Source organism: Coregonus clupeaformis, chromosome 29, assembly GCF_020615455.1.
Source record: "Coregonus clupeaformis isolate EN_2021a chromosome 29, ASM2061545v1, whole genome shotgun sequence".
In the NCBI taxonomy this organism is placed as follows: domain Eukaryota; kingdom Metazoa; phylum Chordata; class Actinopteri; order Salmoniformes; family Salmonidae; genus Coregonus; species Coregonus clupeaformis.
Window position 1 is genome coordinate 19,182,636 of NC_059220.1, and position 14,866 is coordinate 19,197,501.

Genomic DNA, 14,866 nt, shown 5'->3' on the forward strand with positions numbered 1-14,866 from the left:
CTACGAAAAAGCAACTTCCGGTTGTCGCTGTATCGAGGTGGCTTGTTTTTGGGGAATCTCGTTTGACTGAAACTATCTCACCAGAAAAAGCATCAGAGCGAGTGAAACAGCGCCCCTCTGTCTTACTATATGTAGCCCATGTATCTCATGCTGTCTGGCCAAGTATAACATGCCATACTCTTTTTGGCCAGACAGCATCAGATACATGGGCTACACATGCTGAGACAGATGGGCGCTGTTTCGCTTGCTCGGATGCTTTATCTGAGATTGATGAGTCTTTCTGTCAGCGTGCGTCTCGGTCAAATAAATGATTAATATTTAAATATTTTATTTGGACGAGCAAGGAGGTATGGGAGGGCGGGCCAGGCACCCTAATGCCCGCCCATTATGCCGGCCCTGCTCATTGACAGTTTTAGATGTTTAGACACCACTAACACAGACTTATGTGGTGAAATGTGGTTTGTTTTTTTGTTTTCCTAATTTGCATAAGAATACATATTTAAATCAACTGCGAAGCATCTTATGTCCTTTCATATGATTCTCTTAATGGCCGACCAGAGGTTACTGAGTAATACACCAGTCAGTGTAAAATATCCTTAAAGCTGCAATATGTAACTTTTTGGGCAACCCAACCAAATTCACATAGAAATGTGAGTATTAGATCTCTCATGCTCATTGAAAGCAAGTCTAAAAAGCTGTAGATATGTTCTATGTGCGCTATTTCTACGCTTCCAGGTCTTAAGTTTAGTTTTTGCATCTTTTACTTTCGGTTTGGTACACCAGCTTCAAACAGCTGAAAATACACTATGTTTGGTTATAAAAATATATATTTCACAGTGGTTTAGATGGTAAAATGACTCTCTACAAAATTGCTTGTTTTGTCACATAAACTGAAATTAGGCAAACTATTAGAATTTTAGCAACCAGGAAATGGCGGAGTGATTTCGGTATATTGCACCTTTAAGGATTTTTGGAATTCAGAGTCAAAACCACAAAGATGTGTCATGTACTTTTCATTATTGCTTTCAACAGTCACTAGTCTGATGAAATAAATGGTTGAGGTTTATTACAGAGAAAATGTATAATTTTTTTTTCAGTGAAGCATGTGTACATCTCTTCAGTGTCCAACTGACTTTGTCCTTAAAGTCCACTAAATGGTGAAAAAGCCTAAATGTACATTTCTGACTTAAAATAAATCGAATGATTACAGGTCAACGTGCCTTGTTGGTAACTGTAAAGGTCTTTACTGGGAAACACACAAATGTTCCTATTTTCTTTTATGTTGAATTTCAGAAAAGATGCCCCTCTAAAACTTGCTGCAATAAAAATGTCACCCTCTAAATATATATGCTGTCCTATTTTTTGATCCCATGAAGGTGTTGCATACTTTCAATGAACTTCTTTTGAGGTTATGGGTTACAGTCCGTTAGAATAATTACGGGTCAGTTAGAATAATTACGGCCACAAGGTGGTGGTAGAACACTTAGACGCACACCTTAATAGTCTGCCAAATGCTTGCTATGTCGCAGGGCTAGAGAGGACAGCATCCTGTATTTGACACTAGTATGCCCCAGCTTTAACCTTTACATGGCCTTGTAAATATTGTATATAGGCTACCTCGGATGACTTGTGACTTTCACATTTTCAGTATTGTGTAGCCTAAAATCTGCATTCCTGGATTTTTGGTCTTAACCGGTGACATTTGTATGTCAATGTATTCGGGAAAAGAGCTTCTAGCCTACTCTGGTATTATCATCCCCTCCAATTATGCAAATATAGTTGCAATAATTGAAAACAAATGTATATTTCTTTGGACATTGACACTTGGATATTCTGACCTGTGTTGTGTAACATAAATCGTTATGTAAGTGAGAAATAAGCAGACAATGGTGTGACAATTTTTGTTCATTCAGTTTAATTTTGGAGCATATCATATTGCCTTAGTGACCATCAATGAAGATAAATATCTGTATATAATGACGAGATGCTCATGTCTCCGCCCTAACAATGGTTATAGTTGACCCAAAGGCGTGAAGGCAGGCGACAAGCTTATGTCCAAAATAAGCCGATAGAAATGCATTGGGGTTATTTTTGACATATTTTGGCGAGAGTGAAACCTTTTTTTACGAAATTGTTTATCCCTTGCTATCGTCACGGCGGGTACGAGGCACCTATCCTTTGATTGGTTCGTAGTGATCCTGCTGCCATTGAAGAATTTGGAGCCGGTGTGAAGAGGGTGTGTCTGCAGCGACAGTACACGCCTCTTATATAAAAAGTAATTTCTGCTAGTCGAGATATCAAAAAGGCAAAATACATGAGAGCTGTTTGTTTCACCAAGGTCACGGCTCTGCTTCGATTTCTACTTTTCTGTACAAACGCTCGCGTTTAATTTACTTTGCTGAACGTTTTTTGGTGGGAAAAGAAGGCATCAATATCGAAGTAATTCCTTAATAATCAGAATCAACGGCAGGTGTGAATTCATGTCTGTATATTCTCCCCAAATATACTGGTAAGTATAATTTTTGTCATGTATATATAATTTTTTTACACCTGAGACTTCAGTTCGATGTTGATGAAACATTTTCGAATAAAGTTTCATTATTGCATGTAGCCAGTGATGTGATATCTAGCATTGTCTTTATATTTGCTAATGGCTATAATAGGTATAATCAATAGAGAACTAAGATGCTTGGGAAAATGTATGTAAATCAAAAGAAAGTATTTACTGCTTCAAACCATTACAAATGCGCTCTTGAATCTGTCAGGGTGCAGTCAGTGGCATAAAAAAAAAAAACCTTTATAAATCCACCCGAAAGAAAGATCACAAACAAAACACTCCACATTTTTGGAATTCTGTTTTTCAAATGGTGACCGGTGTCAAGCGGCCCACCAAGACTGACTATCCAGGTGTGGTGTCTGAGGTTTACCTTTTTTGCTTTCACAAGGGGACATCATAGGCAGGTTAGTGTTTTTTTTGCAGAGTGGTCACTAGCTGGCATTGTCATAAAATCGGATTTTAAACCTAACCTTAACCACACTGCTAACCTTAAGGCCTAACTCTAACCTTAAATTAAGACCAAATGCACATTTTTGTTTTCCATAATATTTACAATATAGCTAATTTTGATTTTGCAGATGACCCATCTAGCCGAACTCACTCAGTTCTGCTTCCAGGGCAAGATTCATAACAATAAACGTCAACCTGCACATCCTCGATGGGCAACCTAATGTTTTCACGTTGCAATGGGAGCATTGAGATGCAATACCTTTTAGTCAGACTACTGATAATTGCAGAAGGAATAACATAACATGAGCCGACCTTGGTTTCTCGACAAGCAACGATATGAAACTGTTCAACCATACTACTGTTTCACATTGTTTGTCCTTTAGTGGGTAGGCAATTTACCTTTATTGGTAAGCTATTGTGGTGGGGTGCAATAGAGGGAGATGGAATGAGGCTCTTAACCTATTGGCGGTCTGTCCATCACCCAGAGGAGGCCTGTGACTCAATCTCTCCATTTTACTCTGTGTACTCTGATCTCCATATAGGCTTTTAACATTGCATTAAGGATTAGAAGACTTCGTCCAAATACTTAATGCAATAAATTGTTTTTCGCTTCTGTGTTTTTTTTTTCCTCTGCAAGTCTCGGTTTGCCTGCACCAGGAAGTGAAGACCCGACCCTATGACTTACAGTAACCACAAAGCTTCTCGTCTGCGCTTTCAGTGTGCTTCTCTGTTCTTCAGATACCTCTGTGCTACATGGGGTACCCTTTTGCTAAGATCTCTTGATTATTGTTTCCCCATGCATTGCTGCCTAATATAGCACTTTGCAGTTCCTTTTTCAAAGCTCACTGCAGGAAAAAAGTAATTGTGTTTCAGGTTTATCATGTCATAAGTGCAGTCCCATGGGATGCATTTGACAGCTTTCAATGTTTTACCAGGGGCAGTTGTTGCATTTGTGGGTGTTACACTTGTAGGTGAGTGACAACTCACACTATCACATCCCTGGTAAACAGGAAGACCCCTTTACTTTCATTTCTATCTTTTCTTTTTACACGTTTGAACTCTTGAAACGAGAACATGTAATTCTCCTATAAAGTGATCAGGCCATCATGGACCAAATGCCTCTACTTTGGCACCTTGGCATTATGTCCTCAAGTTGTGCTGGAGCTGGAAGTAAACATGAGCTTGTTCCGTCCAGTCAGTAACACAGTAACAGTGTTTCCTGTATTCTGAGAAGGCTGAGCTCAGCAAAGAAGCCTATGGACTGGAGCAGCGATCTGGATATGGCCCATTAATTCCAACACGTTTCAGAGCGAGTGACGCGGCCCCCCCCCCCCCACCCCTACACACCTCCAGGTTGTGTGATTTGGCCGGCCGCCAGGCAGCCCAGCGGGTCACACTTTATTTGGATAGTCCGGATTTTCCATCTGTAGATGCTCTACAGCTGGTCATGCTATCAACAAGCTATATTGATAAGCAACTGCTTGCTAAGGTTACTGTTAGGCAGGGCCATCCGGCTCCAGGCATAAGCAACATAATATATTTTTGGAACTCAGTCGGGGTCTCAACTTACTTTGAAAGTTAGAATAGTAGAATACACAAGGTGCAAGTTGGACATTTGGTTGTGCATCAGCAATTTTTCTCTTGTTATGTCAGTCACTGACAGTCACTCAATTAGCCATGTCAGCTAAATATTTTTAGATTGGTAAAGTAGTCTAGCCAGCTATCTAAACTTGTAGTAATCATGGCCGAATACCGACTGGTCATGCAGGGCACGTGCCCAGGGGCCCTGACCTCCAGGGGGCCCCTATTTCTTTTGTTAGTCACTCTCACTCAGATATCATTAACATGGCATAAGTCAAGGCAAAATTTGTAGAATTACAGGAAATTCGATTTAAAATGGAAATGTCTCTCCACCCCATGGCAAAATGGGTAGGATTGCAGAACATTTGCTGTAAAACTGCAAATATTTTCTCTGCCCCATGCAAAATGAGTACAATTGCATGAAATTTGTTATAAAATTGCTAAAATGTCTCTCCTCCCCATTTGCAAAATGGGTAGAATTCCAGGACACTGTCGGGGGGGGCACTAAAATGTTTTACCCGTGAGGTGGGGAGGGGCCCAAAACCAAATCTCACTTAGGGCCCCAAAAAAGCTAGAGCCGGCCCTGCGGTTAGGTTTAGAATAAGATGAGGATAAGGGTTAGGGTTAGAGCGAGGGAAGAGTTGCAGGGTAGAGGAGAAGAATGTGCCTATTTGAAAGCTAGAGAAGAATGTGCCTATTTGAAAGCTAGAAAAAAATTTGTATCTTGCGACATGTTACATTTAAAAAAAGTAGCTCTCGTGCTAGAAAAGGTTGGAGACCCCTGCTGTAGATAGTCTGTAGAGCATCTACAGATGGACTATACAAATAGTGTTACCGCCCAGTTTTGGTATGGAATCTCAGCAGCAGCTTCGCCTTGTCGCCAAGCCTCCTCAGATGTATAATGTGCATAGCGAGACTCGGGAGGAGTAGAGGAGAAACAATGTTAATTATGCAAGACGTAATATTCTATCGTGTGCACCGGGTCGCATTGCTATGGGGATATATGTTTTGTCTCTGTCAGCACAGACTGGCAGATTACTTGGCATGACTGTATAGAACAATGTGTCCTCAATGTGTGTCATGTCCATACCATACACACTTGGAGGATGAAACAGCAGACAGCATACAGGGTAGGGTAATATTATTTTTAGTTACTGGGTCATTTGCCCTTTAGAGTTGATGGGATTGTGCAGCTTTGTAGAGAGACCTACCCTAAAGAACAAATCCTGACTGGCATCGATCCAGGAATTGGAGTCGTCACACTGTTCTCACCACAGATTCATCTAAAAATATATTTGACACTGTAAATGTAATGTTGGACAGACAGACCTTCACACATGCTCCATAATGATTAGCCAAAGCCCATCTAGATTGACCCACCCTTACCCCTCACTAGGTCTATATCTTTTGAAAATGCAGCAGGAAACCTCTGTGATCCTTAGTTTTATTTGTTTAGCCAGGACACGTGTTAGGACTGGCATTAGCCCATATAGGACTGGCATTAGCCCACATAGGACTGGCATTAGCCCACATAGGACTGGCATTAGCCCACATAGGACTGGCATTAGCCCATATAGGACTGGCATTAGCCCACATAGGACTGGCATTAGCCCATATGTGACTGTGTAGGCCTAGTTGTTTCTGTTGACAGTGCTAAAGATAGTCACTGAAGTGCCAAGCTGGCCGGTACCTGATCATGTCGCATGCCCATGGAAGATGGGACAGCAAGTCCAGCCAGAAGTTCTACTTGGCAATAGTCAGAAAGGAGCCATCCCAGGCCAATCCTGGTCAAGGATTAAGATTAAGATCATTTTAAAGTGGTTTTGAGTGAATATGTCCTTGACAAGTGGAGTGCCGTGACTGATCTTTGGCAGTGGGCATTAGAGAATTTGGGGTGCCCTTTTAGAATAAATGTGTACTTGGATGGGTGCTGCCAGGGTAGAAGTAGGAATGCACAACATTTGACCTCTTGGCCTCTGCATTAGTTGGCACAATGGCTTCAAAGTGTTGAACCTGTGAAGTGTTTCCTATCTGCATAGCCCATGGTAATCATTATCCTCATACATTTGGAGTTGTTTGATTATACAGAACACTTAACATGGCTCATTTCCACATTCTTTTTGGAAAAAAGGACACATTTTGTAACATCGGGCAGACACTTTTAGCAGTAATGGATTTGAATGGTATGTTCTCTCACTGGTTGAATTGTTACAGTACGTGTGCTCCTCATTGTGCCCCTTTGTTTTATTAGGCCAATGTTCTGTTATTCTTAGCTGAGCAGGATGTTTATACGATCCCCGAGCAGAAATATGACTGGCAAAGGCAGAGTGTTTATCTTTCTCCTCGCTCTTCTGCACAGGTCTGTACTGTCACCACTCTGTGTCCATCCCTCTCCATGTGTCTCTGGCTTACCCTCTCTCCAATCTCAAGGGTCTTTTGACATATTTTCCACACTCATCCTTGAATATCCTTTGGACTAGTTTTTATTTTTAGATTTCCGGCTATTGTTGTCGCTGAACCAAGTCGACTGATTTGTAAAAGTATGAGAAGATTCCAGAAACCTATTCTGCCTTTGGGTCTTGGCTTGTGCTTTCCCCCTGCGGCCCCCACCTGCACAAAAATATTCTTCCAATTTGAATGTGACACATGGTATGCAAATTTGGGAATGGAAATATTGATTGTTTAACAGCAGTAGCCATTGCTTCAGGGTGTGGCAATGTGTTGCTGTGTCAATTGATTTATTGCACACATCTCTCCTTTTCAGTTTGAAGCCATTGACTCTTTCTGACAGATTCAGGATAGATTAACACTATAATGTATAGGGGCTTTGTCCCTTATCCTAAGGAATGTATTATCTCCTCAGTCCTGTATTATGGTACCATAAGGCCAATACCTTTTACATGAAAGTGACGTGTTGGAAAATGTGGATGGCATAGGGGCTTTATTTGCAATTATTGGATTGACAGAAGTTTAAAGATTTAATCTGGAACATAATCCCCATTGAATGAAATAATGGTTGTTGATCTCCAGTTGTTTTTCTCCAATCAGAGTATGAGGCAACTTTTTTGGTGCTTTTTAAACCGCTGTCACTGACAGGTGTTCTTTTGATGAAAAGTCTTGATTCCCACTGGAGACTGTCTTATCTTTACTGTGTGGGGATTTATAGGTTCTTGAATAATAAACATGGACATCTTAGAAAGAAGTCAACAAAGCAGTGAAGGAACATGAGTGAGTGGCAAACTATGAGTCATACGACACATCTCCATTTTTGCCCACAATCTCTTATGGTGAAAACATTTCATTTTCCGATCACAGGAAGTTTACAAACTGAAAGTGTCACTGAGGTTCCACTGTTGATTTCTCCATAAAGAGTCTGGAAGTCCAGTTCAGGGTCTTGTCTGACATTGTACATAGGATTACTGTCAAAATACCTCAGAAAAATATTCAGATATTCAGAAAAGAGAGCTTTTAAGATTAAGTTGAGACAGACTCCATCCGGAGCAACATATAAATGAAAAAAATGTAGGCTCCTTTTTTTAAGTGCACGTCATTGGTTTTACCTAAAATGTTTTGTTGGTCATGGCTACGGTATGTTGAAATGACCAACCACTAAACGTTCCATTGTTTCTACTGTAAAAGGAGGTTAATGGCACCCAATATTCACATTTTTGCAGAAACAAACTGACTTGTTATATTTGGACCAAGTCTGTGCTTGTTCTGCTCATCTGAGGCAGGTGGTCATCCATGTTTCCTGTCCCCTATGGTGGGTTGGCCACCCTGACCACAGTCCTTTGGACACTGACCGCTGTGCCACCAGACTTTAAATAGAAAGCATGAGAAGTGCACTCTGCTCGGCTGCCATCTTGGTTCTCAAACATCCCAATAATAGATTTCCTGCCACATAGTACCTCCGTTCAGTCCCCCTGTTCAGTCATTTCTTACAGTGCTTCAGCATGTACAGTGCGTCTTGCTTCAACTAAAATGGAACGTTTGGTGAACCTTTGATGTAACTGAGGGTATTGGATCCCTCCCATGTTATAGGGTGTTATGGGTCCCTGTCAAATTGCACTGCACGCCCACAATGCATTCTCGCTATGACTGTGTCCCCTCACTCCTAGTTGAAGCATACCTCATCCTGTATTTAGACATGGCTACCCAATGCAAACCACATCTCGGTGGTGGTGTAGCTGTGCAGTGCACCAAATCTATGCTGCATAGCCTGTCAGTGGTCAGACTAAATGAAAGCAAATGCATGCATAGAGACTAAACAAAAGACTGAACAAGGTTTATGCGTAGCTTTGTCATTGCAAAAACAATACCAAAGGGCCATATCTCATGCACAACAACTACATGACTGAAAGTCATACTCGGTCATCTTGCTGATAGGATTAATTTGCGTAACACTTGCCAAAGTAATAGCTACATGTAAATGATATCGCACCAACCTATCCATTCTCCATTGTACAGCACTATGATTGGGACACATGTACCTGCTCTGCAGTGGTGTAAAGTACTCAAGTAAAAATACTTTAAAGTACTACTTAAGTACTTTTTTGGGGTACCTGTACTTTACTTTACTATTTATATTTTTGACAAGTTTTACTTCTACTTCACTACATTCCTAAAAAAAGAATGTACTTTTTACTCCATACATTTTGAATGCTTAGCAGGCCAGGAAAATGGTTCAGTTCACGCATTTATCAAGAGAACATCCCTGGTCATCCCTACTGCCTCTGATCTGGCGGACTCACTAAACACACATGCTTTGTTTGTAAATTATGTGTTGGAGTGTGCCCTGGCTATCAGTAAATAAAATAAAAAACAAGAAAATGGTGCTGCCTGGTTTGCTTAATATAAGGAATTTGAAATGATTTATACTTTTAGCTTTGATACTTAAGTATGTTTTAGCGATTACATTTACTTTTGATACTTTAGTATATTTAAAACCAAATACTTTTACTCAAGTAGTATTTTACTGAGTGACTTGCACTTTTACTTGAGTCATTTTCTATTAAGGTATCTTTACTTTTAATCAAGTATGACAATTGGGTACTTTTTCCACCACTGGTGCTCTGAATACTGCTCCTCATTGTGAAAGTTTGGGACTGATCTGATATTGGATCCTGAATGGTGGAATAACCCAGTCCTTTCCCCTATGTCTCTGTCCAGCCCAGTGTTTATGCCGAGCGGAGACATGACTGAAGTGATGATCAGCAGCACCCCCATGGAGGACATGAGGCTCAGCCCCAGCAAGGACCGGCTCTCCTTCCAGGTAACTAACACACATACTAACACCAGTTTTTGTCCCAGAGGGAAATTGGTTTGCAGCAAGATTGTGGTACATAACCCATAAGGGCAGGGCTCTACGCTGACCTTTTTTACAAGGAGCACTTGTGTGCCTAAATTGGAAAGTTTAAGCACACACAAAGAAATGTAGGAGCACAATGAAAAAGATGTGAGGTAATAAAGCTAGAATCTTACATTTTGGTAGGCGCACTGGTACTCCTAAATAAAAATTCCAGGTCGCACAGCAAAATATTTAGGCACATATGCGAGTAAAATGGTCGCACTGTAGAGCACTTTATAAGGGGGATGCCAAACTAGGAGGCAGAGGGTGTACTAGTTTTAATTGGTTTATGGAACTCGTCCATGTTCAAAAGTCCTCACCACTATTAGTAACCCAAAGATGGTCTTGGATATTGAACAAAAGGTTGAGGTTGGATTAAGGACAGCATGTTCCATCATATCTCTTACTGTAGGCAGCTCACCCAGGGGACCATGGGTAAGGAGAGGTTTGTTTTCCAACCAGGGGGTCTAATAATCAACGTTATTGTTGTAACAAGTTATGCAAACAAAATCTTTTTGGGGTTTTCAAGGGGGGCTATTTAACGAAAAAAAAAGTTTTGCCTTGAGGTGGAGTGCAGCTTTGCAGGGAGTTAGAGATGATTGCAAAGGCTTTTAAAAACATGCAAAGGAAATTAATAGGAGAGTGGAATCTTCCAGACTTTACTGTGGGGGCCTGAGCACATGTCACGACAATACAACTCACAGATGGGCAACTTTCTGAGTAGCAAGCCTTCAGGTGGCCTTGACAAGTTTTATTGTTTGGAAAGAATCTGAGCCATTTTAAGGCCAACCCACTCCTTTATGAGTGTCTGTGGCTGTACGTGTCAGAGTTGACCAAGAGGATGCAGACTGACCCTGTAGGAAGGTGGGCTGCCTTCCTCTCACCATTTACACCCCAGCTGTGTCTTTCCTGTGAGGCCACTATGAGGCGGCGCTCCTAGTGGCCGGTGATTTTTAATGCAGGAAAACTGAAATCCGTCTTACCTAATTTCTACCAGCATGTCACCTGTGCAACTAGAGGTGAAAGAAAACTGGATCACCTTTACTCCACACACAGAGACGCATACAAAGCTCTCCCTCACCCTCTATTTGACAAATCTGACCATGACCTCCTGAGTCCTGCTTACAAGGAAAAACTCAAACAGGAAGTACCAGTGATGTGCTCAAAACGGAAGTGATCCAATGAAGCGGATGCTAAGCTACAGGACTGTTTCGCTAGCACAGACTGGAATAGGTTGCAGGACCCATCCGATGACAGTCACCGGCTTCAATAATAAGTGCATCAACGTTTTCATCCCCTACATGATCGTACGTACATATCCCAGGTCGCAGTTGTAAATGAGAACTTGTTCTCAACTGGCTTACCTAGTTAAATAAAGGTGAAATAAAAAAATAAAATAAAAAATCCCAACCAGAAGCCATGGATTAAAATGCAACATCCGCACTGAGCTAAAGACTAGAGCTTCCGCTTTCAAGGAGAGGGGCACTAACCCGGACGCTTATAAGAAATCCCGCTACACAATCAGACGAGCCATCAGGCAAAGCGTCAACACAGGACTAAGATCGAATTCGACTACACCAGCTCTGACGCTCGTCGGATGTGGCAGGGCTTGAAAACTATAACGGATTACAAAGGGAAACCCAGCCGCGGGCTGCCCAGTGACGCGAGCCTACCAGACGAGGTAAATGCCATCTATACTCGCTTTGAGGCAAGCAACACTGAACCATGCGTGAGAGCATCAGCTGTTACGGACGACTGTGTGATCACGCTCTCCGTAGCCGATGTAAGACCTTTTAAATAGGTTAAAATTCACAACGCCACAGGGCTAGACGGATTACCAGGACGTGTACTCAAAGCATGCGCTGACCAGCTGGCAAGTGTCTTTACTGACATTTTCAACCTCACCCTGACCCAGTCTGTAATGACTACATGTTTCAAGCAGATCACTATAGTCCCTGTGCCCAATAACATCAAGGTAACCTGTCTAAATGACTATCGCCCCGTAGCACTCACATCTGTAGCCATGAAATGCTTTGAAAGGCTGTTCATGGCTCACATCAACACCATCATCCCAGACACCCTGGACCCACTCCAATTCGCATACCGCCCCAACAGAACCACAGATGACACAATCTCTATTGCACGCCACACTGCCCTTTCCCACTTGGACAAAAGGAACACCTACGTGAAAATGCTGTTCATTGACTACATCTCTGCATTCAACACCATAGTGACCTCCAAGCTCATCACTAAGCTAAGGACCCTGGGACTGAACACCTCCCTCTGCAACTGGATCCTGGACTTCCTGACGGGACGCCCCCAGGTGGTAAGTGTAGGAAATAACACATCTGCCACGCTGACCCTCAACACGGGGGCCCCTCATGGGTGTGTGCTTAGTCCCCTCCTGTACTCCTCTTCACCTACAACTGCGTGGCCGCGCACGACTTCCAACACCATCATTAAGTTAGCAGACGACATGATGGTGTAAGGCCTGATCACCAACGCCAATGAGACAGCCTATAGGGAGGAGGTCAGAGAACTGGAAGTGTGGTGCCAGGACAACAACCTTTCCCTCAACTTCAGCAAGACAAAGGAGCTGATCGTGGAATGCAGGGAAGAGGATGCCCCCATTCATATCGAATGGGCTGTAGTGGAGTGGGTCGAGAGCTTAAAGTTCCTCGGTGTCCACATCACTAAGGATCTATCATGGTCCAAACACAGTCGTGAAGAGGGCACGACAATGCCTCTTCACCCACAGGAGGCTGAAAAGATTTGGCATGGGCCCAACAGATCCTCAAAAAGTTCTACAGCTGCACCATTGAGAGCACCTTGACTGGCTGCATCACCATTTGGTATGCCACTTCCACCCCACCCACCTTGCCTACTCTATTCAGACCCAAGGTCACTTCTCTGCCCAGGAGGATGGACAGACAGACAGCTGGGTGACTGTAACAGTTAACCGCTTCCTCCTCCAAATTTACTGTTGACTTTGATACAATTTGTGAGTCCATCTCCTGAATGCCAACTGCATCTCTGACTGTAATGCAACACAGCATTACATTTTGCATTAACCCCCATGTTTGAGTCGCTGTATAAAAAAAATCTGCAAAAGAATGATGCATGGCGGCATTGTTATAGAGCAGAGTAACTGGAGGTTGGTTACGGAGGTGAGGGCTTCTCTGCGGCAGCTTCAATTGGAGTCTGCACTTGAGTGATTCCTGTTCGCCCAAAGCTCCTATCACCCCCATACCCCCACCCCACCACAACCCAAAATAGCTGTCATTGTGCCTCGCTGGCGATGTGTTGCCATTTCCTGCCGCTGGAAGTGAACTGAGCTGTGACGTTGTTGCTGGGGGTCTTATAGCAAGGTCACACTCTGCCATCCCCCCTCGGTGCTGACGCACAGACATTCGAAACACAGGCAAGGATATGCAGATACTAAACCTCCCTGCGCACACATGCACTAACACACACACACACACACACAGAGGCACTGACTAACATTCATACTCAGTCCCATATATGCACACACTCAAGCTGATGTCTGGAGATGCAAATGCTAAATCTGTCCCACTAACCAGGCACTCACAGCCAAACATACTGAAACACAGCAGTTTTCAGAACATTTTGTCCCTTCCCTCCTCATCCCCCTCTCATGGTATTCAGGGTGACTTGGTCCCTCCTCTTCCTCCCTCTCTCTCACTGTGTCTCCCTCTCAGCCTCATCTAATGCTTTCTTTCCACTGGGCTTTTTGCCCAGACAGCGACATCGGTTTCCCCTTCCAATGTCTCCAATGTCAGCTCTAAAAATATTCTTCCACTTTATCCAAACAACAGCAAAAAATGCTGTTCTTGGACTACGAATGGCTGTAATCCCTTGTCAGAGTATCTCTCTCTCATGCCCTTCATTTTAGATACAATAAAGTCTACACATCTTGCTGGGTTCTTCAGCAAGTCTGACATTGCACACCCACAACCCATTTGGGTCTAGCTTTCACTGCTTTTTTTAAAATGATTTTGTCTGCAGACTCCACAGAGATATAATACACATTGCTTAGCTTTCAGTATCATGGGGGTATTGGTGATTATTTAGTCAGCCTATCAGAGTGAACCTGACGAGAGTGAACCTGCAAGTAAGCATTTCATTGTACTGTGTACCATGTGTATCCAGTGCATATGACAAATAAACTTGACTTGACAATATCTACTACCTAGTTTTCTTTTGGTTAAGTTAAGAGAAAGCTCTACTGCCTTAAAACGTGCTTGGTTTCTTGACTGTAACAAACTTACTGTAGGTTTGCAATACTATGATTTGCTCTCGTATAATTTCCCCATTTTGTAATCACTTAAAAGCAGCTTTGGCACCATGCCTTCCAAAGCTATTAAATTTAGCAGCATGAAAGACTTTGATCAGACCCAGGACTTTAACTGTGTGTTTTTGTCCTTTCCTCAGATCTTCCCGGACCCCTCGGACTTCGAGCGCTGCTGTAAACTGAAAGACCGCCTGCCGTCCATCGTAGTGGAGCCCACGGAGGGGGAAGTGGAGAGCGGCGAGCTGCGTTGGCCACCGGAGGAGTTCATTGTCAGTGAGGAGGAGAAGGAGAACCATGGCAAAAGCCAAACTGGCCAGCCGATGCAGAACAACCAGCACTAGAGGCCAAACGACAGACCCCCCTCCTCACACACACCTACAGTACACCCAACTCACACCTTACCACTCAAACAGACTGAACAAGGGCACACATGTCAGTGATGCTCACTTTCCTTCCCTTGACACCAAAGCATCACTCTCAAGAGAAGCAATATGCAGTACCTTATCTACTCTCTAGATTTCACCTCTGTTTCTTTACCTTCCACACACACACTCACACTCCATATGTATGAAAATACACACACACACACACACAAACACAGTTTAAATCAACACCAAAC

At 42.8% G+C, this 14,866-nt stretch overlaps 1 protein-coding gene across 1 annotated transcript; it reads left to right on the forward strand.

The window, feature by feature from the left end:
• The first annotated feature begins 2,279 nt into the window (after positions 1-2,279).
• LOC121544777 (protein LBH) lies at positions 2,280-14,603 on the forward strand. The gene is made up of 3 exons (XM_041854919.2): positions 2,280-2,509; positions 9,758-9,860; positions 14,388-14,603. Exons 1-3 carry the CDS (start codon positions 2,481-2,483, stop codon positions 14,586-14,588), a joined length of 333 nt encoding a protein of 110 aa, XP_041710853.1. The 5' UTR covers positions 2,280-2,480; the 3' UTR covers positions 14,589-14,603.
• Positions 14,604-14,866: the final 263 nt, after the last annotated feature.